We start from the raw sequence: 27876 nt of genomic DNA, 5'->3' as shown, positions 1-27876 counted from the left end.
AGAAACACATAAAGTCCAAGGAAGTGAAGCCAGTCGACATCGATGGACAGGGCAGTGTCGAGTCAGTTTGGTGTGACATAAGCATAGGGAAATCAAAATTGAGAGTAGGAGTGTGCTATAGGCCTAATGACTCTGATGAGTATAATAAGATATTGTACAGTGAAATAGAGTGGGCCAGTAAATCAGAGAGTCTTATAATGGGGGATTTTAATTTCCCAGATATTGACTGGAATTTGTGGATTAGTCACTCGCACACTAGCAAGGCTTTTGTGGATTTATTGGATGATTGTTTTCTACATCAGCATGTTCGTGAGGCAACAAGAGGGAGCAATACTCTTGATCTGATTATCAGTAGTGATTCTTCATGCATTAAGAATCTGCAGATAAATGAACCACTAGGTGGCAGTGATCACAGTGTGTTGAAGTGGGATTTACTCAAGGAGGTAACTACCATCAGAGGTAAAGGGAAGGGTTTTTGTTTTCGTAAAGGCGACTATGATGGTCTGCGACAGTATTTAAATTCTATACAGTGGGACCAACTGATGATGTTACCAACAGCAAACTCAAAATGGGAAGCATTCAAGGAACTAATCTTGGTACTTCCTGATAGAGGTACCAGGCTTTACATACCAACTAAGAAATATTGTTCAAGGTTTAGGCCTAAATGGTTGTCAGATGAATTAATGAGACATGTGGCAGAGAAGAAAAATGCATGGGATACATACAAATTAATGGGTGACATGGAAGCCTATGATAGATATAAGTTGGTCTGTAACCAAGTCACAAAGGAGATTAGGCAGGCAAAGGCAGACTACGAAAAATCCTTGGCAAAGGATGCAAAGAAAAACAGAAAAGAGTTCTTTACATATTTGAACTCAAGAAGGAAAGGGATGAATCAGATTGGTCCACTGGATATTGATGGTTCAACAGTTGAAGATCCTGCTCAGGTGGCTAACAATCTAAACGAGTATTTTGCATCTACATTCACGCATGAGGAGTTATTCAGGAAGGAGAATGATGTAGGTAAAGTAAACATTGGCAGTGAGCTGGATGATTTTGTAATAACTGAGAGGAAAGTGGAGGAGAGATTGTTGAGGATAAACATAAAAAAGGAACCTGGGGTGGACGGGATCTATCCAGTTATATTAAAGGAGGCAGCAAAGGAAGTATGCAAACTCCTAGCCCTAATTATGAGAGCTTCTTTGGACTCAGGGGAGGTACCCATAGACTGGAGAAGTGCAAATGTAACCCCAATTCACAAAGGAGGATCAAAGGCTGACACAAGTAATTATAGACCTGTTAGTTTAACTTCTGTTCCAGGTAAATTAATGGAGGCACTGGTTAAAGAAGCACTGCAGGATCATCTAGACAAGAATTCAGTTATAGCTCAGACGCAGCATGGTTTTGTTAAGGGCAGGTCTTGCCTGACCAATTTGATTGGATACTATGATGTAGTCACAAAAGAACTGGATGCAGGGAATAACTTTGATATTATATATTTGGATCTTAGAAAGGCTTTTGATACTGTTGCACATGGAAGACTGCTGCACAAATTGGAGCAGTGTGGCATTGGAGGCAAATTGCTGCTATGGATAAGGGGTTTGTTGAGTGGCAGAAGACAGAGAGTGGTAATCAATGGACACTCCTCAACGTGGACTAATGTTATTAGTGGAGTTCCTCAAGGTTCAGTGTTGGGTCCGTTGTTGTTTTCGGTGTTTATGAATGATATTGATGATGGGATATCAAGTTTAATGTCCAAGTTTGCAGATGATACAAAGGTTGGCAGGGTTGTTAAGGACACTACTGACGCTATGCTACTGCAACAGGATCTGGAAAGGTTGAACAGATGGGCTGAGAGGTGGCAAATGAAGTTTAACATTGACAAATGTAAAGTACTACAAATGGGAAACAGTAACCCCAGAGCAACGTATCAACTCTGCGGTACTACACTGACAGTGGTGGAGAATGAAAAGGACCTGGGGGTAATTGTGCAGGCAGATATGAAGTTCTCTGAGCAGTGCAGACGAGCTGCAAGAGTAGCTCATGGTGTCTTGTCAATGATATACAGGAATTTTTCTAGCAGGGATAAGGAGGTGATTATTCCCTTGTATAAGGCAATGGTTAGGCCACATCTTGAGTACTGTATACAGGTCTGGAGGCCTCATTTCAAGAAGGATGTAGAACTGCTGGAACGGGTACAGAGAAGGGCAACAAGATTAGTGAATGGAACAAAGGGTTGCTCTTACGAAGAAAGGCTTAAGTTTTGCAAATTACAGTCTGGAGACTAGGCACCGGCGAGGTGATCTGATAGAGGTGTATAAGGCTTTGAATGGTTTGAGCATGCTCAATGCCAATGGGATTCTTCATCTTGCTCAGAATAATCACCTCAGAGGGCATAAATTCAAATTGAGGAAGGACGGATGTCGGATAGATGTGCGGAAATTTGCCTTTGGCCAGCGGGTGGTTGGTTGGTGGAACCGACTTCCATCACTTGTTGTAGAAGTTGATAGCCTAAACAAATTTAAAGCTCAACTGGACAGGTATTTCGAACGAACAGAGGGATGAAATGGGAGTGGGGTTTTTCTTTTTTTTTTTTTGGCTGATGCTGAATAAGCTTGCTTTCTTGCATCATATGCCTCTACTAATGCCAATGCTAATGCCAATGCCAAGTCATCTATCACCTAATGTGAACAAAGTCACAGCCACAGCTACAACTATAACCACCACTTCCAAGCCTACTCTTAGGAAGACATTACTTCCAAAGCCACATCTTGTGGTTCTTAAACCTACTACAAATGACTCCCACAAAACCAGCGAAGAAGTAAAGAAAATAGTGGTCGATTCACTGACTCAAGACTTCAGATCTGCCAAAATCAAATCCATTAGAAAGACGCGGAACACAGGGGTCATCATCGAAACTGCAACCAAAGATGATGCAAACCTCATTATGAACAACTCCAGGATCCCCACGCTCGGGCTAATAGCCGAACCGCCCAGACAGAAAGGCCCCTCTATTGTCATATTTGACATTGACAACGACCTCAGCCCTTCCTCCATATGTGAAGAAGTGTACAGGCGAAACCTCCAACACGCATTACCTGACAGAGATCCTGCCAGCCTTATAACGCCGAAATTCCAAACTAAGAGCAGAAATGGAGGCTCCTCAAACTGGGTACTCGGACTTGCCCCTGAAGCCTGGCAAGAGATCACAAAACAGACAAGAATATACATAAATTGGAGCTCCCACTGGTACAAGGAACACATCGCGGTCCCGAAATGTTTCCGGTGTTGCCGATTCGGGCACACCACGCACACATGCACCCAACAAGAAGCAACATGCGGACATTGTGCTGAGAAGGGGCACAACTTCGCAAACTGCCCGAACAAAGCAAACGATCCAGTTTGTGCAAATTGTAAGTGGCAGAAACTCCCTCACACACACTCACTCAGAGATAGCAAATGCCCCGTTTACATAAAAGCAAAAGGCGCACAACAACTAAAGATCCACTATGGGGACTCTTCCTAAAAGATACAACACAAGCTGCATTAAATTTCTCCAGCTAAATGCGCAGCGGGCCATTGCCGTCGCGGGACAGGTTAGGCAAAAGGCAGAGGAAGAAAATCTTGACATCATACTGCTACAAGAACCTTACACCTGCGCCGGGGCTGTACGGGGATACCCGCTCAATTACAAGATTGTCCAGGTGGGTGGAGTGACCCCCTGGGCGGCTATAGTGGTGAGAAACCCTAATATAACGGTGACAAAGATCACCCATCTGTGTTCTGAGTGGGCATCCTGTGCACACATAATATCATCACTGGGAGAATTGTATGTGATATCCTTGTACTGTCGTCCGGGCGTTGATATTCTCCCTGCAACACAGTACTTGCAACATGTACTCACCGAGCTGCATGGAGCCAGGATACTTGTCTCCGCTGACTTGAACTGCCGCTCACCTCTGTGGCACAGTGAGACCCCGGAACGCAGAGGGTCCAGAAATGGACAACACATGGAAGAGTTTTTGACTAACAGTGGCTTTGTCGTCCTAAACCGTCCCAATAATCTACCCACCTTCAGTTCAACCCTTTGGGAAGCCACCTTGGATGCTACCATAGCTACCAGATCCCTTGCCAGTCATATTGCAGCCTGGAAGGTTCAAGAGAACTGGACCACTTCCGACCACCGAGCTATCACATTTGACATGCAAAGATCACTCCACCGAGCCCCAGTCATTAGTCTCAAACAAAACAGGTATGCAGTAGATAAAGCGAATTGGGAACGATTCAAAGAGGCTGTCATCTGCAAAGCCAACAACCTACAAACCGACCAACTACTGGGCTGCACACCGGATCATCACCAACGTGCAATAACAAATGCCATAACAAGTGCTGCAAACCAGACGATCAGGACAAGGACCCCACAGCCGGGAGCAGTCCCGTGGTGGTCACGAGAACTTGAAGTACTGAGACGGGAAATGAACCAAAAGAGACGAGCCTTTCAGAGAGCTAGACGGACCTGGCCCCCACCTGAGGTGGAGTTTCTCAGGCAGCAGTACAGGGATGCCAGGAATACATATACCGCGATGATCAGGCAGCGAAAGAAGCTGTCCTGGGAGCACCTGGTGTCTACTGTAGGCAACTCGAGCCCATGGAGCATAATATATCGCATAACCATGAACAAACTGCCCAGAGGGGAGGTGACATCCTCCACGATTACCCCGCAAGGCACTATGACAAAAAATTGGCAAGATTCAATCAACAACATCCTAAATACCACCTTCAAACCACTAAACGGAAATGATACTCCTGAACAACAACTACTTTGTCTAGCCAACGAAGCTTACCAAACCACCCGAATAGAAGAGCCTTTCACTCACCATGAATTACAAACAGCCATAAGCAAATTAAAAAGCAAAAGAACTCCAGGTCCGGACATGCTGGAGCCGGAAATAGTAAAGAAAGTTGCCGAATATACCCCTGACCTCCTCCTAGACTTGTACAACCACTGCCTTAGCTCTGGCTGGTTCCCCTCAGACTGGAAGGTGGCCAGCGTGAAACTTATACTTAAAAACCCATCCAAACAGCCACAGATGCCAGAATCATATCGACCAATAGCCCTACTTTCGGTGTTAAGCAAAGTATTTGAACAACTGCTCAAACAGAGGATAGTAGAACACTACAACACAACAAATTTAACTGCAAACAACCAATTCGGCTTTAAACCTGGAAGATCTACCGTTGACGCTCTGGAATGTATCCTGGACTTAGCAGAGAGTTGCGACCGAAAATATTTCCTCCTCATCTCGATTGATTTTGCCGGGGCGTTCGATGCTCTATGGTGGCCGAGCATCCTTGCAAGACTCAGAGCAGCCCAATTACCAATGAATCTCTATGGCTGTATGCGGAGCTACTTAAGTAACAGAAGAATCTTAGTAGATGCTCCCTATTGTAGGGTGGAGCGCCGGATCTGTCGGGGATGCCCCCAGGGCTCGGTACTGGGTCCCCTCCTATGGAACTGTGTACTTGATGAGTTCCTCTGCAAGGATCTAGGGAACGTCAAATCATTGGCGTTTGCTGATGATCTCTCCTTGGTACTGGCCGCTAACTCTAGGGCTCAGATGGAGATCATCGCAAACGAAGCACTAACCACCCTCCGAGACTGGGCGGAGGGACATCACCTGACCATTTCGTCAACCAAGACGAAATCTATACTCCTAAAAGGCTTCCTGACCCCAACCAGACCGCCCCAAATTAGAATCAATGATAGAACCGTTAAGCTTGTCACTGAACTTAAATACCTTGGAATTATACTAGACAGAAACCGATCGTTTACCCCCCACCTCAACTATATACAGACAAAGATCAAAAATTACGTAGCCATGCTTGCCAGGGTCACCCGCCGAGACTGGGGGCTGAAGAGGCGCACCCTTGCGCTCCTCTACAAGGCAGCCATCATCCCAGCAATTACATATGCCTCCGGCGTCTGGTATAAAAAGGCCTCAACAGTGGTTAATCGTCGACGATTGGAAATAATACACAGACCGATCCTCCTAACCATCACCCGAGCATGCAATACAGTATCAACACATGCACTGCAAGTTATCACGGGAACCTTGCCTCTCGACTTGGAAGTAATCCGCACAGGAATGCAGCAGCAACTCAGGCGTGGAAAAGCCACAACGTATCAAGACCTTACCACAGATCCGATAAATAACATACAGGCAGAGAAGAAAAGACTGGAAACATACCTACAAACAATCTGGCAGCAACGTTGGACTGACTCAACCAAAGGTGAAATAACTCGAAAGTTTCTACCTAATCTCCAACAGGTCTACCCACAATATCCGCAATGGTTCAACCCCGGACGCTACACCACTTACCTCCTCACAGGACACGGAGCGATTCGCAACAAACTGAACCTCCTTGGCATCACAGATAATCCCATGTGCGCGTGTGGCTCTCTGGAGACATGGGACCACATAATGTATGAATGTGAGCACTATGAAGATCTACGTGGACACCTGATCACACAGATGCAATTCAACCCCAAAAACCAGGAGCATTATCTACTGGAGAATGAAGCAAATTACAAGCAATTCTCTAAATTTGCCCAGAGCCTCTACGCCAGACGGCAAACCCTCCCGCCACCAGCAAACCCTGAGCAACCAGAACCAACATAGCTCACTGCTTGAACGACCACACCAAGCCGCACTGACCTGCGGAATAACCAGCACAACAAAAACAGGAGTCTCCAATCCCTATTTTCCCATTGTGACTGAATCCAAACGACCCAACCTGGATGGTAGGCCACTGATGATAGACGACCACTTCGCAGCCACAAGCCTTCACGCCCTATTGGCGATCTGGGTCAGCTCCCTTGTCTGGCCCACTATTACTCCCCTTCCCCGGTGGGGGAGGGAGACGGCTTGCCATCTCCTTAACCTCCACCACCCTTCTCTTCTTTCTGGTGGGGCATGGGCATGCCCCACTGCAAGCTGGAGCTACCTTCCCTATCGGCTCCTTCTCTGACTATATCCCCCCCAATCTTCAACTTCCCTTCCCCCTCTCTAACTATACGCAAGCGACAGTCCCACACAGTCCAAATTTAACCATCCAAATAAATTTCGCCCAAAACTCTCGGCTTCTCATTCTAGCGCCTTCACCACGCGAACTAACTTATACCAATTGATGTGTATGCATATGCATTTTTGTATGTCGTATATGTGCATTTTTTTTTTTTTTTTTTTTTTTTTTTAGGTCCTAGCCACTGAAATCTAAGGAAATTAGGTGGCAGGACCTGCCAGAGTAAATAATTATAATACTGGTGTACCTGGTCTGCCTCCACGGGGCTAAAGTGGGGCAACGTTGGGCCTCAGTAGGGGTCCAGCGGCTAAATGACCAGATGAACAACGGTACACGACACTACACATGTACAATATCCATACACTTTTAAATCTCTGGCATTTCCAGCAAACTGGTACACCCATCACAATGTAAACAACGCGGAGATGGGGGAAACCCCTGGTGCCGTATGACCCTAAATACACTTTACACTTTACCTAATGTTGACTGGCAACAGAAAGGGGCAGCATTCTTCCATGTGGTGTGGATGCCACATCGTGACCCCTGCTTATGTTGATTCGCATCTGGTTGGTCATCTCCAGTATACTGGGTGCTGTATTTCGAGACTTTCACACAGGGGTTATACAAGCAAAATAGTAACATGTTTTCATTTCTGATGTAAACCACAAGCCAAAGGGAAAATAGCATAAACAAATAAAAATGAAATTTTATTAACAAATTTTGCTAAACAAAATAAAAATTACAATGATTAAAGGGGGTTTTTTTAGAAAATGGCTTGTGAACTTTACAGTTGACACTATGACAATAAGAAATTAAAACTGGAACTGATAACAGAAATTTCTAGAGGCATATAACATATTAGTATAATACAAATTATGGTAAAGAAATTTGAACACATAGCAAAAAACAAGTAGTCTTAAAAGAGAGCAAGAGACTTAAGATTGAACTTTGACAGTTATAAGCAACAGTTTGCAGAAAAAAATTAAATATAGATATAAAAATAACAATAGAGGCACTTGGAAATAAATTTTCAACCAGAATCAAAAAAAAAAAAAAAAAACATGTTAAGTGAACATACGCTTAGGTTTAGCATTTACTGCCTTTGACTGCACTAGACTATGTCCCCATTTTTCTATCTTCTTATTTCCACTTTCTTGTTATTCTATCACACACCCCCACCCACCCACCCTTAATCTCATTGCCAGGTTGTTTGGTGGATTATTTTTATAGTCTCAATAACAAGGTTTCTTTGTTCGTTCCCTGTGGGTAATATTACTGCATATTTCCAACTTGGATATAAACATAATTAAACCAACTTAGGTTTGAGTGCTTTATCTTCAAACAACACTGTTTCCCTATACACCATTCTGCTAAAGAAATATCTAAGTTTTTATTTTCTGAATATTTCTAAATATGTTTTGTCCATTTCAGGGTAAAGAATTCACAATAAGTTGTGTTGGTGAAACAGATTTCTGTTATTACTAGGAAACCCAACCTGCTATGCAGGTTGTTTTCACTAATATCTTTTACAATATCTGCTCACTGGCCAGTTTGACTCAACTCACCTGTCAAATAATCATTTTTTCAGAAATATGGTTATGTTACCATGATTAATGAGTAATAGATGGAAATTATAATATAGATCAATAGCAGGCAAACTGTAGTCTGTTGAAGCTGGAAGAAGGGGAAGAAGGGCCCACAGCTCACCAGTCACACTAATTCTGAGAGGCAAGTGGTTAAGACTAATATATGGCACTGATCCAAATATTTCTTTGGGTGGCTATGGAACTTAAGGAAATTTGACAAATTCATTCAAAGGAAAAGAAATACCAGATTTCTTTTAAATTTGGTGGTTCAATAACTATTTGAGAATGTTTCCTTACCCTTTTTTTATTTTTTTTGGCAAACAAAATAGGCAAAGACTCTCCCATATGTTTTAGGTTATGTTAGAGAATTTTTCCAAATAAATTCACAGGAAAGAAAATAGCCATTACACTACTGATCAATATATTTTCTGTGAGTTCAATAATCAAATTCCCCTAATGTAAACTGAAAAGTATCACAACTGGCAAATCACACCAAAGCAGCCAGTGAGCTTCCTTAAAAAAAAAAAAAACATTGTAACAGAGCCAGTAAACAAACTATCCACAGAGCAGGGTGGGTTTTTAATAACGAAAAAAAAAAAAAAAAAAAAACCTCAACTTCTGCAGCAGTAGCAGCAACCATCTGGTTGGCTGAAAGAAATGAATTTTTTTTTATATTACACAAACCCAAAGTGACAGAACACAGTGGAAATCAAAAATAGTAACCCAAACAGTGGCACCTCATCTATTAGCACATTTCACATAATTATTGTGTAAACAATAACCTGTGACTTCCAAAACTAAGCAAGAGTAAGTGAGTGAGTGAGTGTGAGTGTGTGTGTAATGAGGGGGGGGGGGGGAACAGCAACTAATCTTTGACAATCAAATGATAAATAGATATTTTGATTAAGAGTACATCAGATGAGGTGCTGCCACTGGTGGATTAAGGAACATAGTCATTTTATTATAAAAGAAATGTGAATATTTCTTTAGCAACATTATGCATTAGCAGTAGTAGAGGCATATTATGCAAGAAAGGAAGCTTATACAGCATAAGCCAAAAAAAAAAAAATCCCATTTCACACATCTATTCCTCAACTGTCTTACTTCAATTTGAATTTATGGCCCCTAGGTTCGTAATCTGAGCATGAGAAAGAATCCCATCAGAATTGAACCTGCTCAACCCATTCAAGGCCTAATACACCTCAATCAGATCACCTCATAGTTGCCTAATCTTTAGAAGCTGCAATCTGCAGAACTTAAGCCTTTCTTCGTAAGAGGATCCCTTCATTCCCCTCACCTGTACTCATTCTAGCAACTCTACATTCTTCCTAAAATGAGTCCTCCAGACCTGTACGCAGTACTCAAGGCATGGCCTGACCATTGCCTTATACAAAGGGATAATCACCCCTTATCCCTACTAGCAAAATTCCTGTATATCATTGACAATACTTCTGGCTGCGTGTCTGCACTGCTCAGAAAACTCCATATCTGACTGCACAATTATTCCTGGGTATTTTTCATTCTCTATCACTCTGAGTGTAGTACCACACAGTTGGTACATTTCTCTGGAATTACTGCTACCCATATGTAGTACTTTGCATTTGTCAATGTTAAACTTCAGTTGCCACTGCTCAGCCCATCTGCCCAACCTTTCTAGATCCTGCTGCACTAGCAACAACCCTGCCAACCTTTGTATCATCTGCAAACTTGGATATTAAGCCTGATATACCTTGATCAATATCATTGATAAATATATAAAACAATAATGGGCTCAACACCAAACCCTGGGAGACTCCACTAATAACATTAGTCCACGAAGAGCAGTGACCCTTGATTAAAACTCTCTGTGAACCACCCTTTTATCCATTGTAGCAACTTGCCCTTAATACCATACTGCTCAAATTTGTATGATAGTATTCCATGTACAGGAATATCAAGAGCATATCAAAAATGTTATTTTCCTCATCTATAAATAACAGATTGTGATAACAATTGCTCAAAATTTATTTCAACTTATTTTAATCTAGCAATCTTGGTGCATATGATGCAAGGAAGCAAGCTTATAATATCATTAGCCAAAAGAAAACTTACTTTAAATTTATATTCCCTTATGTGCATCATTCAAAAAAGAATAAGGATGCCATCAGCATTTAGTTTATTCAATACACTTTCTAGATAATGCAGTTCACAGAATGTCTTACTTAATATGAATACCCTTTGATTTCAAAGAAGATGGTTAAGGAAAAGATGGTATTATAACACCATCATTTAGAACTCTAGAATATACTGATGGGGATGTTTTTATTTTTATCTACCATTATGTCTACTTAAAAGTTCTTGCTTTTTCCCCCTTTTTTTTTTAGGTGCATTAGCATATTACGTGTAAAACATCTATTATCTTCATCATGTCCCTCCATCTGCCTATCCGCAAGTAACAACTTGACTCTTATTGGGTGGATTTTCACACAATTTTATATTGTGCTCTTTTATAAAAATTTGTTGAGCCATCCCAAATTTTTAAAACTGGACCAGCAGAAATCCAATAATTATCTGTCAACAAGTAATAACTTGGTGCTGCACTCATTAGGATAGATTTTTTAAAATATATTATATTTGACTCTTTCAGAGTGATTTGTCAAGCCATCCCAAATTTCATTAAAATCAGACCAATAGAAAGCAGGAAATTATTTCTTTCTTTTTTTTCCCCATACATATCACTATCCACATACCACATATTGTTGACTGAAGCAGTGGATATTGTTTGCTGCTGTGTGCTGACTGGAGGGATGAATTAACAATATGGATGTGCAAAAATAAAATGTTCTGGTTTGCACTTAAAAACCCAGATGTTTTCTTGTTATAAATCATGAATTATTACTAATTGCTACGTTGGAAGAAATGTAATGCACTGTGTACATTAACTTTTCTTTCTTTTTTTTTTTTTATCTAGTTCACACACTATGGTGAATTATCACAACATACAACACTAAAATTTAATACATACCTGAAAATTTCATAGGAATTTTTATTTAAAAGATCTGGTATTTCTGAAAAATAATTTTAAAAAAATTGATTAAAACAGTGTGATTACATTAGGGAAAACAAAATGACAGCTTCTAGAACTTTCAATGCTAAAATTACTCTGCTTAAATTATACAGGTTGTAGAAGTAAGATATCTGTGCTAAGTAATTTTTTAAAAAGTAGTTTTTTTGTTATGTATTTAAAATGATTACTGTGTGTGTGTGTTCATACATATTAGCTTCAAGTGCAGAGATAATTTATTAATTTATTTCAAAGCTAATAATCATTTGGCTAATAAAAGAATTTTCTTATACCACTTTATTATTCATCCTCAATTTCAAGTCTTCTAAACTCTGTGTCTGAATCTTTATACGATAACTTTGTTGCTCTCTGCATCTTTTCTAAGATGCTCCACATCTCATCCTTCCTGAAATGAGGACTTCAAAACTACATTACATAATGAAATAATTATCTCCTTACCCTCTACAACAGGTGCTTCCGTAGCCAGGTGGGAAGGAGCAGCAGTGCGTAGCACACGCTTCTTGATTAGACCGGGGTTCGAGCCCGTCACCACCAAATACGGAAAGGTCAGGGAATGACCACCGCATATCCCGGAGCAATATGGCCTTAGTTGCTAATGCTCCTAAAAACCAAATAACAAACAAACAAACCCCTCTACACACACACACACACACACACACACACACACACACACACACACACACACACACACACACACACACACACACACACACACACACACACACACACACACACACACACAATATTTGTGTCCTAGTAGCTTTTCTATGTTGTTGAGAAAGCTCTGCATGTTAGAATGCACAATTTGTCTTTTAGGGGTATTATTTCCTTTCATTATTTTCAAAAAGGATTAGAGCTTTGTATTTATTGTATACATCTACATATATGCTAAAGTGCTAAATTTATCAGGAAGAGCAATTCTTATAGCCATGTATCAACATTTTGGTTGTTGCATTTGCATTGGAGAGTAGTTCTGCCCATTTTTAGGACAAATCCTGAAGGAATTCCATGAGCAGTTTTTGAAATACAAGTCTTTGTCAAGTGTAGCAGCATCTTAATATTTTAGTGCAATTGTACATGGCCAGTAGATTTTACATCTTTAATGTTGTACCTATTTATGGCAGTCAATATACTAGCACTACAGTTAATAATAGGCCATATATTCTGTTGCATCATATGGATTTAATCACATCCAAAAATAACAGAAAGCCAGCAAAAGTTGAAAAAAAAAAAAAAAAAGTTCACTATGGTATGTATAATGTATTTAGGAAGGACAGACAAAACAGAGGGGTTGAAAGGGAAAATGTTTCTTATCAAAAGAAGCTTGAGTATGACTAAAACTTCCCCACATTCAGAACAATTCAGATCATATGTGCAGGCATGCAATTTGTGTTGTATGAAGTAGCTGGATGCAAAGACAAAGTGAGAGTGGAAGTATGCTACTGACTAGAAGATTTTGAAGAGTATGATGAGAGTTTACATGCAGATGGAATGGGCAATAAAGTGTGAATGTCTTATCATGGACAAAAGTTTTGAACAGACTGGAATATTGTTATTTGCATCAGCATGTTAGAAGAAATAATAGAGGTAAGAATATTCTAGACCTGATTATTCACTAACCAGATGATATTATAGTGGTCACAGTACAGGAACCAACAGCAGGAAATATCACTCAGTCCATAGAGGATAAAGATGAAGAAAGCAGGAACAAGTTTTGATGTTAAAGGCACGAGATTTAATTTCACAAAAGGAGACTATGAGAGTTTAAGATGCTAAACTACCTTTATCAAATGGGCAGATAAAGGCAATTTATAGCAGAGGGAGGATTAATAGTCAGTTCTGCTATAATGCGGTACATATGTTCCTAAAAATCTTTGTGTTGTGTTATTTTGCACATTAAAAACAACAGGGCTTATGGGAAAAATAGGGATAGAGGCAGAGCACTCAAAAAAAAAAAAAAAAAAAATGTTCAGTCTGGTAAGCAAAACACTAAAAAAAGTTAGAAACCCAATAAAATTGCTAACACAGGTTTAAACATCTTAAATTTCTAATAAATAAATATTACTGTAAATATACCTTTACCTTGAAGATATGTTTTGCTTCGTTGATATTTCTGTTCACTGACTTTTTTTTTTTTTTAGATTGTAAAATTTAAAACAGTAAAAAAGATAAGCAATCAATAACAATGAACATGGGACATACAAGTGAGACAAGTTTACGGAGCTTAAAAAAAAAACAGGAATGAAGAGAAGATTCTGAAAAATTTGTTTTTTATATGATTGAAGATTTCATGGAAGGGGAAACACATTTCACCATAATAATGTAAAAACCCACAAAATTCCAGCTATCAATATTATCGCAAATGCAGTAAGATAGTTACTACCCGTTTATAATTAGAATGCATAACAGAAAAGCCCAATAAACTTGGAACTGCAAATTGTTTTTATTGTTTTATGGTAGTGACCTCCAGAAATGTGCTCCTCCGCTCACTCTATCCCACCCCACGAAATTTCTGTTTGAACAGAAAAATGTGAGCTCCTGAAAATGTGAGTCGGCCCACAATATCACTTATTATCTTGTGAATAGAGCGAATGAAAACAGTGAATACAATTACAATAAATGGGAAATATAGCTCTCACGCATTTTAAGTTTGACATTTTTTAAGCTTCGTAAACTTGTATGTATTGCTGTGCAGGTTGCTACTTTCAGCTTGGTGCTGAGTTTTGCGCTCACCTGGTGTTACTTGCAGACAAAATCCCATTATACTTGCATTGTTCCCCAATATATCAGTTGCATTGGAGCAAATTCGCATTGAAATAAAATGCGCGTTATAGCAGAACTGACTGTACATTAGAATTATGGGATATCTTCAAAGCAACAATCACAGAAGCCATGAATGCATGTGTATATATATATACTATTATTTTGACGACTATTACATTATGTCCTAGATACGGTCAAATGTAGTATGTATTATATATTTAATCTTGTTTTAATCCTTAAATTACGTTCTCTGTCGGGTCAACGATGATTAATATATGCTTACATTTATATTTTACTTATATTTCTTACCTTTGATTCTAATATTTCAAAATTTTTCTTAATTAATTATCTTCATTCGATTTATTTATATTCGATTTATGTTCGGCCTATACTGGTTTATATTTGGTTTAGATTTAAATTACTTAGCATATATTGATCATCACAGAAACAGAGAACTTCTTGTCGTTTTTTGCCTTCATTCTGGGTGGTTGGCCCCAGTTGAAGTCATCTAGATTGTCGGTAAAAAGCGATAATAATAATTTTTTTTTTTTTTTTTTTTTGCGTTTTCTTAAGTCCTTGATGGTATTCTTATTATTGGATTGATTTACTTTTTCTAATGATATTCTATAGACATTGTGGGTGTATTGCATGATTGCTTGCAACTGCATTAACCCATAAATATTAGTTATTGTCTTTTAACTTTCTTGCTTTGCTTTATTTCTTGCTTTCCTTTTATCACTAATATAACTATTAATATATACAAAAGCTTTGCTTAGGTTAAGTATACACTACCTATGATTGCTTTTTCTATTATATTATATTTCTTTTTTCTTTTTTCTTAACTGCATTGATTGATCTTTCTTAATTTTACCTTCATGGATTTATGATTGCGCATCTTGATTTTATTTTATATTAACTTTGCTTTTATTTTATTTTAACTTTGCGCTTATTATGTCACTTAAATATAATAATAATAATATACTACATCGGCAGAGTAGGATAAAAGTGACCGAGAATACTATTGTTGCCCTGGATAGTAATCCTAACCATGTTAATACATTTACACATACGCAAATATCACACACTTTACAGAGCAGTTTAGCATATAATGCTTCTGGCACTAATATCCGATCTCTTAAATTTCAACCTTGTAATAACAAATTATGTCTTACTTGCCCCTATATGCATCCAAATCATGCTACAATGAATACGAATTCACATATATTCTGTAAAATGAATAATGTTATATATATGATCACTTGTCGTACATGCAATGTTAAATATATTGGTCAAACTAGCAATAAACTAAATATCAGAATGAACCTTCATCGTTCCGATATTAAAACTTATAATAACAAATCCAGTAAGAAAACAGGTAATCTGGAACATGATATTGAATTCAGACATTTCCAAAAACATACTTTTGGTAATATTTTCATTTCAATACTTAACGTAATTAACAACGCAAATGAAAGATTATTGCAAGAAGAAATTAGCATGTTACAATATAAAACACTATATCCATACGGTCTAAATAATAAATTTAATCAAAAATATATGACGAATAATTTAAAAGATATTTGTGTTTATAATATGTTTCAAATTGCCAAACTTCGTAAAGATAATCGCAATAGGAAATATAGTAAATCCAACACGTATAAAAGCAACCGAGAACATCTAGGAGACTTTATAGATTTATTCAAAATGTGGGATACGGATCCTATAAATATTAGTAAAATTCACAACACACTTTTCAGTATTAAACTTAGTGTACTCAAAGCACTATATAGAAAAACCAATGATTACGTCTTTGCATCTTCCCACCTTATGCACATTATATTGGATATTTTTAAATTCAGAATTAATATTTTGAATGTTAGCAAGCAGCCTGAAAACTCTGTCCTCATCTTATACTTTCAAAATAAAATGATGGATGATTTAGATATACATAAAACTATTAATTTACGTAATGACTTGCTGCCTATTAATAACTTACATATTAATATCAGATTTAGATATTCTAAACCATTTGGTCTTAAAGCGTGTAACTATAAAACAATAGCTACAAACCTTCACAATATTAACATCGGACAGGATACATGTGTTTGTCACAAACCTTCATTTCATAGATACGTGGATCCTAACCATAATCACATTATAACCGGCAATTTAGATATAATCCCATATCCCGAACTTAGAGATATTTTATCACTGGGTTTTAAATTTCGACCTAATCCACCTATTAATAAATCTAATTTTAAAAAATTGTTATATCTAGATTTACTAAAATACTGCATAAGATCAGCATACAAACATAATATACCGGTTGAAGCTTATCACATGTGGTTATTTACAATGCTTAATATCATATCTAATAAATATAATCAATTGAAATTCGTACAGGATAATCTATATAATACCAAATTAATAAATAGGCAGCTCAAAGATATACATGAACATTTTATAATAACTCCCGTTGACAAAGCTGCTTGCAATTATGCAATCATATGTAAATCATATTATATAGATATTATAAAAAATGAACTACAGTCTAGCCGTACATATAAACAGATAACATCTTCTTCTAATATAATAATCAAAAAATTAATTGCATTGCATAAAAAATTAAAGTTAAAGTATAATAACCTAAAATATCCATTTATATATTGCATACCCAAATTTCACAAAACACCAATTGCTTTTAGATTCATAACATCATGTAGAGATAGTTATGCTAAATTTCCCGGAAAAACGTTAGAAAAGTTACTTAAAAGTATATTAAATAACTTAAATAAAACTATTATAATAAATAATAACTTACCTATTATAAATGCTCTAAAAAATAATAATATTCATCAAATACAAACTTTTGACTTTAACAGTCTATTTACGAGCATTAACCTTAATAACTTAGAAGTCGTCCTCCAGAAACTATATTTAGAAAATAAAAATGCTATAAAGGTTGATTTAACCTATTGGAATTCTCTAATAAAATTATGCATCTTTAATAACTATGTATATGACGGAACATCGTTATATTTGCAAGTCACTGGCACCCCTATGGGAAGTCCAGCATCAAGCATAATCGCAAACCTTTATCTGTATTATACAGAAAGAGAATTTCAAGATAACCTACTTATATACAGATACGTAGATGATATATGTGTTTTTAATTGTCCACATTTTGTCCAGGATTACAGTGGATTATATCCAGGGGAGCTTGTGTTGGAAAAAACTAATAGTTCCGATACTATAGCAAATTACTTGGATCTTCATATAGAAATATTACATAATAATAAAATAGACGTAAACGTATATAATAAAAGAGATGCATTTAATTTTAACGTAGTCAGCCTTACAAACTGGAAATCAAATGTATCAAAATCAGTGCATGCTAATATAATTTTATCGCAATGTTTAAGGATTGCTTATATCTGCAATAGTAATAAAAATTGTTCAACAGGCTTAACAGCGTTGTACGGCAAGTTGATTAATAATAATTTCCCTATCGCTTACCTGAAATATCACTTCAGGAAAGCAATTAGCATAATTAATTTCAAAAATTTGTTTTCTGAACCTATCGTTTCAATATAATTTTCAATAAAATCGTTATATTTAGTGCCATGTATATATGTAAATAGGATACACTTTGCATTCTTGGTGTCTTACGGCGTAGAAAACTTGTACCCACCGGCTTGCAAATTACAGTGTATCATTTTTTTTTTTTTAATACATATAGTTAATTTCATTTAAATTTACTTAAATTCACGCTGAGATAACATGCAAATTCAGCTCAGGGTCCTACTATAGGAACGGGTTTGCGATCCCGGGCATACCCGAGCCACAACTTATATCTTGTAATGCCTTTAAGCTGTCCTACACTCTTTATTTTTATTTCTCCGAAATTATTAGGGCAATCCGAGGACGTAGGAGAAACTATTTCTTATCTATACCACTATTTTTCGCCTTTGTGGAGTTCAGGTTCTATTTTTCCTACTCCTTTAGTTTTTCTTCTTACTATCTGCATGTTTCTCTTTGCGTTAATTTAATTTAATTATTTATTTTTACCGTATCCATCACATAAGGGGCACCACATATTATTTTGACGACTATTACATTATGTCCTAGATACGGTCAAATGTAGTATGTATTATATATTTAATCTTGTTTTAATCCTTAAATTACGTTCTCTGTCGGGTCAACGATGATTAATATATGCTTACATTTATATTTTACTTATATTTCTTACCTTTGATTCTAATATTTCAAAATTTTTCTTAATTAATTATCTTCATTCGATTTATTTATATTCGATTTATGTTCGGCCTATACTGGTTTATATTTGGTTTAGATTTAAATTACTTAGCATATATTGATCATCACAGAAACAGAGAACTTCTTGTCGTTTTTTGCCTTCATTCTGGGTGGTTGGCCCCAGTTGAAGTCATCTAGATTGTCGGTAAAAAGCGATAATAATAATTTTTTTTTTTTTTTTTTTTTGCGTTTTCTTAAGTCCTTGATGGTATTCTTATTATTGGATTGATTTACTTTTTCTAATGATATTCTATAGACATTGTGGGTGTATTGCATGATTGCTTGCAACTGCATTAACCCATAAATATTAGTTATTGTCTTTTAACTTTCTTGCTTTGCTTTATTTCTTGCTTTCCTTTTATCACTAATATAACTATTAATATATACAAAAGCTTTGCTTAGGTTAAGTATACACTACCTATGATTGCTTTTTCTATTATATTATATTTCTTTTTTCTTTTTTCTTAACTGCATTGATTGATCTTTCTTAATTTTACCTTCATGGATTTATGATTGCGCATCTTGATTTTATTTTATATTAACTTTGCTTTTATTTTATTTTAACTTTGCGCTTATTATGTCACTTAAATATAATAATAATAATATACTACATCGGCAGAGTAGGATAAAAGTGACCGAGAATACTATTGTTGCCCTGGATAGTAATCCTAACCATGTTAATACATTTACACATACGCAAATATCACACACTTTACAGAGCAGTTTAGCATATAATGCTTCTGGCACTAATATCCGATCTCTTAAATTTCAACCTTGTAATAACAAATTATGTCTTACTTGCCCCTATATGCATCCAAATCATGCTACAATGAATACGAATTCACATATATTCTGTAAAATGAATAATGTTATATATATGATCACTTGTCGTACATGCAATGTTAAATATATTGGTCAAACTAGCAATAAACTAAATATCAGAATGAACCTTCATCGTTCCGATATTAAAACTTATAATAACAAATCCAGTAAGAAAACAGGTAATCTGGAACATGATATTGAATTCAGACATTTCCAAAAACATACTTTTGGTAATATTTTCATTTCAATACTTAACGTAATTAACAACGCAAATGAAAGATTATTGCAAGAAGAAATTAGCATGTTACAATATAAAACACTATATCCATACGGTCTAAATAATAAATTTAATCAAAAATATATGACGAATAATTTAAAAGATATTTGTGTTTATAATATGTTTCAAATTGCCAAACTTCGTAAAGATAATCGCAATAGGAAATATAGTAAATCCAACACGTATAAAAGCAACCGAGAACATCTAGGAGACTTTATAGATTTATTCAAAATGTGGGATACGGATCCTATAAATATTAGTAAAATTCACAACACACTTTTCAGTATTAAACTTAGTGTACTCAAAGCACTATATAGAAAAACCAATGATTACGTCTTTGCATCTTCCCACCTTATGCACATTATATTGGATATTTTTAAATTCAGAATTAATATTTTGAATGTTAGCAAGCAGCCTGAAAACTCTGTCCTCATCTTATACTTTCAAAATAAAATGATGGATGATTTAGATATACATAAAACTATTAATTTACGTAATGACTTGCTGCCTATTAATAACTTACATATTAATATCAGATTTAGATATTCTAAACCATTTGGTCTTAAAGCGTGTAACTATAAAACAATAGCTACAAACCTTCACAATATTAACATCGGACAGGATACATGTGTTTGTCACAAACCTTCATTTCATAGATACGTGGATCCTAACCATAATCACATTATAACCGGCAATTTAGATATAATCCCATATCCCGAACTTAGAGATATTTTATCACTGGGTTTTAAATTTCGACCTAATCCACCTATTAATAAATCTAATTTTAAAAAATTGTTATATCTAGATTTACTAAAATACTGCATAAGATCAGCATACAAACATAATATACCGGTTGAAGCTTATCACATGTGGTTATTTACAATGCTTAATATCATATCTAATAAATATAATCAATTGAAATTCGTACAGGATAATCTATATAATACCAAATTAATAAATAGGCAGCTCAAAGATATACATGAACATTTTATAATAACTCCCGTTGACAAAGCTGCTTGCAATTATGCAATCATATGTAAATCATATTATATAGATATTATAAAAAATGAACTACAGTCTAGCCGTACATATAAACAGATAACATCTTCTTCTAATATAATAATCAAAAAATTAATTGCATTGCATAAAAAATTAAAGTTAAAGTATAATAACCTAAAATATCCATTTATATATTGCATACCCAAATTTCACAAAACACCAATTGCTTTTAGATTCATAACATCATGTAGAGATAGTTATGCTAAATTTCCCGGAAAAACGTTAGAAAAGTTACTTAAAAGTATATTAAATAACTTAAATAAAACTATTATAATAAATAATAACTTACCTATTATAAATGCTCTAAAAAATAATAATATTCATCAAATACAAACTTTTGACTTTAACAGTCTATTTACGAGCATTAACCTTAATAACTTAGAAGTCGTCCTCCAGAAACTATATTTAGAAAATAAAAATGCTATAAAGGTTGATTTAACCTATTGGAATTCTCTAATAAAATTATGCATCTTTAATAACTATGTATATGACGGAACATCGTTATATTTGCAAGTCACTGGCACCCCTATGGGAAGTCCAGCATCAAGCATAATCGCAAACCTTTATCTGTATTATACAGAAAGAGAATTTCAAGATAACCTACTTATATACAGATACGTAGATGATATATGTGTTTTTAATTGTCCACATTTTGTCCAGGATTACAGTGGATTATATCCAGGGGAGCTTGTGTTGGAAAAAACTAATAGTTCCGATACTATAGCAAATTACTTGGATCTTCATATAGAAATATTACATAATAATAAAATAGACGTAAACGTATATAATAAAAGAGATGCATTTAATTTTAACGTAGTCAGCCTTACAAACTGGAAATCAAATGTATCAAAATCAGTGCATGCTAATATAATTTTATCGCAATGTTTAAGGATTGCTTATATCTGCAATAGTAATAAAAATTGTTCAACAGGCTTAACAGCGTTGTACGGCAAGTTGATTAATAATAATTTCCCTATCGCTTACCTGAAATATCACTTCAGGAAAGCAATTAGCATAATTAATTTCAAAAATTTGTTTTCTGAACCTATCGTTTCAATATAATTTTCAATAAAATCGTTATATTTAGTGCCATGTATATATGTAAATAGGATACACTTTGCATTCTTGGTGTCTTACGGCGTAGAAAACTTGTACCCACCGGCTTGCAAATTACAGTGTATCATTTTTTTTTTTTTAATACATATAGTTAATTTCATTTAAATTTACTTAAATTCACGCTGAGATAACATGCAAATTCAGCTCAGGGTCCTACTATAGGAACGGGTTTGCGATCCCGGGCATACCCGAGCCACAACTTATATCTTGTAATGCCTTTAAGCTGTCCTACACTCTTTATTTTTATTTCTCCGAAATTATTAGGGCAATCCGAGGACGTAGGAGAAACTATTTCTTATCTATACCACTATTTTTCGCCTTTGTGGAGTTCAGGTTCTATTTTTCCTACTCCTTTAGTTTTTCTTCTTACTATCTGCATGTTTCTCTTTGCGTTAATTTAATTTAATTATTTATTTTTACCGTATCCATCACATAAGGGGCACCACATATTATTTTGACGACTATTACATTATGTCCTAGATACGGTCAAATGTAGTATGTATTATATATTTAATCTTGTTTTAATCCTTAAATTACGTTCTCTGTCGGGTCAACGATGATTAATATATGCTTACATTTATATTTTACTTATATTTCTTACCTTTGATTCTAATATTTCAAAATTTTTTTTAATTAATTATCTTCATTCGATTTATTTATATTCGATTTATGTTCGGCCTATACTGGTTTATATTTGGTTTAGATTTAAATTACTTAGCATATATTGATCATCACAGAAAAAGAGAACTTCTTGTCGTTTTTTGCCTTCATTCTGGGTGGTTGGCCCCAGTTGAAGTCATCTAGATTGTCGGTAAAAAGCGATAATAATAATTTTTTTTTTTTTTTTGCGTTTTCTTAAGTCCTTGATGGTATTCTTATTATTGGATTGATTTACTTTTTCTAATGATATTCTATAGACATTGTGGGTGTATTGCATGATTGCTTGCAACTGCATTAACCCATAAATATTAGTTATTGTCTTTTAACTTTCTTGCTTTGCTTTATTTCTTGCTTTCCTTTTATCACTAATATAACTATTAATATATTTTATATATATATATATATATATATATATATAAAATATTTTGTATAATATTGAAGATAATAATATAGAAGGTAATTCAAGCAGACAATACCAAGCTGGATTTAAAGAAACGCAAGGGATATAAATATATATACATAAAACTTTATCGCTGTCTACCCACAATCTAGATGACTTCAACTGGGGCGAACCACCCAGACTGAAGGCAAAAAACAACAAGGAGTTCTCTGTTTCTGTAATTATCAAAAAATCCAGAGATTAAGTAATTTGAATCTAAACCAATTAAAGGTAGTTAAACATTTTTGAATCGTTATGTTTGTTATTTGGTTTTTAGGAGCATTAGCAACTAAGGCCATATTGCTCCGGGATATGCGGTGGTCATTCCTTGACCTTTCCGCATCCTCCGTATTTGGTGGTGACGGGCTCGAACCCCGGTCTAATCAAGAAGCGTGTGCTACGCACTGCTGCTCCTTCCCACCTGGCTACGGAGGCGCCTTTTTTTGAATCAAAAGGAAGATATTATAAATGTAAGCATATATTGAACATCATTGCCCCAACAGAGAACGTGATTTGATAATTAAAATAAGAAGAAATGTAAAGTATAAGGCATATCTACCGTATCCAGGACATAATGTAACAACTAGTCATTATGAAATAATAATCCCTCTAGTGAGTATATATGTGGTGACCCCTATGTGATGGATATAGTAAAAATAAATAAACTTTAATTAATTAATTAAAGTTAAGTTAACGCAAATAGAAACATGCAGATAGTAAGAAGAATAAAAACTAATAGAGTAGGAATAATAGAATCTGAACTCCATAAAGGCAAAAATATAGTAGTACAGGATTACCCTAATAATTTCGGAGAAATAAGAACAAAGAGTGTAGGACAGCTTAAAGACAATACAAGATATAAGTTGTAGCTCGGGTATGCCCGGGATCACAAACCCATTCCTATAGTAGGACCCTGAGCTGAATTTGCATGTCACCTTAGCGTGAACTTAAGTATATACATAAGTATATATGTTATTTTCTATAACATACTCTATTTCTTATTTCTTAATTTATACCTTCATGGATTTTATTAATACACATTTGGGTTGTTTATATATTAACAATTGACATTAACTTTGTTCTTATTAAATATGCAACTTAGAAACTCTTATAATAACATGCTACATTGGCAGAGTAGACTAAATTTGACCAAGGAGACTATTTCTGCTCTGGATAGTGCTCCTAACCATGTTAATATACTGACACATACACAATTGGCACACACTTCACAGAGAAATCTAGCATATAATGCTTCTGGCTCTAATATCCGAGATCCATTTCTTAAATTTCAACGTTGTAATAACAAATTATGTCTTACTTGTCCTTATATGCATCCAAATCATGCTACAATTAATATAAATGCGCAAAATATTTTGCAAAATGAATAATGTTATATGTATCATCACTTGCAATGTTAAATATATTGGTCAAACCAGTAATAATTTACATATCACAATGAATTTACATCGTTCAGACATTAATACTTACAATAACAAGTCTAGTAAGAAAACAGGTAATCTTGAACATGATATTGAATTTAGACATTTCCAAAAACATACTTTTGGTAATATTTTCGTTTCAATACTTAATGTAATTATTAACACAAATGAAAGATTACTGCAAGAAGAAATTAGCATGTTACAATATAAAACACTATATCCATACGGACTGAATAACAGATTTAATCAAAAATACATGACTAATAATTTGAAAGATATTTGTGTTTATAATATGTTTCAAATTGCTAAACTTCATAAATCTAAATGCAAAAGAAAATATAGTAAATCTAAAACATTTAAGAGTGACCCAGAACAGTCAAGGGATTTCATAGATTTATTTAAATTTGGGACACCGATCCTATAAACATTGGTAAAATACATAATATACTCTTCAGCATTAAACTTAGTGCACTCAAAGCCCTAAGCAGAAAAGCCAATAATTATATCTTTGGATCTTGTCACCTTATGCACATTATACTAGACATTGTTAAATTCAGAATTAATATTTTGAATATTAACAAGCAACCAGAAAACTCTGTCCTTGTCTTATATTTTCAAAATAAATGATGGATAATTTGGATATATGTAGAACTATTAACTTACGTAATGACTTGCTACCTATTAATAACTTACATATTAATATCAGATTTAGATATGCTAAACCACTTGGTCTTAAAGCATGTAACTATAAAATAATAGCTACAAACCTTCATAATATTAACATTGGACAGTATATATGTGTTTGCCACAAGCCTTCATTTCTTAGATACGTAGATCCTAACCATAACCACATTATAACCAGCGATTTAGATATAATCCCTTATCCTGAGCTTAGAGATATTTTATCACTCAGTTTTAAGTTTCGATCTAATCTACCTATTAATAAATCAACTTTTAAAAAAACTGTTATTTAGATTTATTAAAATACTGCATAAGATCTGCATACAAATATAACATACCAGTTGAGGCATACCACATGTGGCTGTTCACAATGCTAAATATCATATTTAGCAAATATAATCAATTGAAATTCATATCGGATAATCTAAATAATACAAAATTAATAAATAAGCAGCTCAGAGAAATACACAAACATTTTGTAATTACTCCGGTTGACAAAGCTGCTTGCAAATATGCAATTATATGCAAGTCATATTACATAGAAATTATTAAAAATGAACTGCAGTCCAGTAGCACATACAAATACATAGCATCTTCCCCTAATGTAATAATCAAAAAACTAATAGCATTGCATAAAAAATTAAAGTTAAAGTACAATAACCTAAAATATCCGTTTATATATGGTATACCTAAATTTCATAGATTCATAACATCATGTAGAGATAGTTATGCTAAAATTCCAGGAAAAACGTTAGAAAAGTTACTTAAAACTATATTAAATAATATAAATAAAATTATTATAATAAATAACTTGCCGATTATAAATGCAATAAAAAATTACAAAATTCAGCAAATATAAACATTTGACTTTAACCGTTTATTCACTAGTATCAATCTCGACAATTTAAAAGACGTTTTCCAAAAACTATATTTGGAACATAAAAATGCTATAAAGTTTGATTTAACCTACTGGGATATTCTAATAAATTTATGTATTTTTAAGAATTACGTATATGACAGAACTTTGTTATACTTACAAGTGAATGGCACCCCTATGAGAAGTCCAGCATCCTGCATAATTGCAAACCTCTATCTATATTCTTATGGAAGTGAAACTTGGGCACTCACCAAAAGAATGGAAGAGAAGCTGAGAACTACACAGCGAAGAATGGAACAAATTATATTGGGAATCAGACTGTTAGATAAGAAGAGAAACACATGGATTAGGCAGCAAACTCAAGTAAAGGACATTCTTATCAAAACTAAAGAACTAAAATGGTCTTGGGCAGGACACATAGCTCAAAGACATGATGACAGATGGACTAAGAAAATAACAGAATGCTATCCAAGAGGAGCTAGAAGAAAACCTGGAAGACAAAGGTGGAGATGGATAGATGAAATTCATGAGTTTGTGGGTAGTAAATGGATGGCCAGTGCTCAAAACAGAAGGAACTGGAAAGTTGCTGGAGAGGCCTTCATCCTGCAGTGGATTGAAAATGGCTGATGATGATGATCTATATTCTACAGAAAGACATTTCAAGATAACCTACTTATGTTCAGATATGTAGATGATCTGTGTGTGTTTAAATGTCCGCATTTCGTTCAGGATTACAGCAAATTATATCCAGAAGAACTTGTATTGGAAAAAACTAACAGTTCTGATACTACAGCAAATCACCTGGATCTTTGTATAGAAATATTCCATAATAATATAGATGTAAACATATATAATAAAAGAGACGCATTTAATTTCAATGTAGTCAGCCTTACAAACTGGAGATCTAATATATCGAAATCAGTGCATGCTAATATCATTTTATCCCAATGCCTGAGGATTACTTCTATTTGCAATAAAAACACAACCTGTTCAGCAAACATAATAGCATTGTACAATAAGTTGATAAATAATAATTTCCCTATCGCTTACCTGAAATACCACTTCAGGAAGGCGATATAATTAATTGAAAAATATATTTTTGAAATTAATATAATTAATTTCAAAAATTTATTTTCTGAACCCATTGCTTTAATATAATTACAGATTTAGAGCCATGTATATTATGTACATAGGATACACTTTGCTTTCTTGGTGTCTTACGGCTTAGAAAACTTGTACCCACCGGCCTGCAAATTATAGTGTATCATTTATTTTATTTTATGTTATTTTATCTTATCTTATTTTATAATCACACTGTATATACTTAAGTTCACGCTAAGATGACATGCAAATTCAGCTCAGGGTCCTACTATAGGAACGGGTTTGCGATCCTGGGCATACCCGAGCTACAACTTATATCTTGTATTGTCTTTAAGCTGCCCTACACTCTTTGTTCTTATTTCTCCAAAATTATTAGGGTAATCCGAGGATGTAGGAGAAACTATTTCTTATTTGTACTACTATATTTTCGCCTTTATGGAGTTCAGGTTCTATTATTTCTACTCTATTAGTTTTTATTCTTCTTACTATCTGCATGTTTCTATTTGCGTTAATTTAACTTTAATTAATTAATTAAAGTTTATTTATTTTTACCATATCCATCACATAGGGGTCACCACATATATACTCACTAGAG

The 27876-nt window shown here is 34.9% G+C and overlaps 1 protein-coding gene across 1 annotated transcript in view; it reads right to left on the bottom strand.

Annotated features, from left to right (window-relative positions):
* Window positions 1-11627: 11627 nt before the first annotated feature.
* Window positions 11628-27876, bottom strand: part of LOC150078671 (translation machinery-associated protein 16) — a 77344-nt gene continuing 61095 nt past the window's right edge. The window contains exon 6 of the mRNA XM_090382227.1: window positions 11628-11716. Within this exon, the coding sequence (XP_090238353.1) occupies window positions 11628-11716 (89 nt within the window). The remainder of the gene's footprint in view (window positions 11717-27876) is intronic.

This window comes from Mastigoproctus giganteus, chromosome 10, assembly GCF_048544385.1.
Source record: "Mastigoproctus giganteus isolate SK-2022 chromosome 10, ASM4854438v1, whole genome shotgun sequence".
Lineage (NCBI taxonomy): Eukaryota > Metazoa > Arthropoda > Arachnida > Uropygi > Thelyphonidae > Mastigoproctus > Mastigoproctus giganteus.
This window is presented reverse-complemented; position numbering and strand designations above follow the sequence as displayed.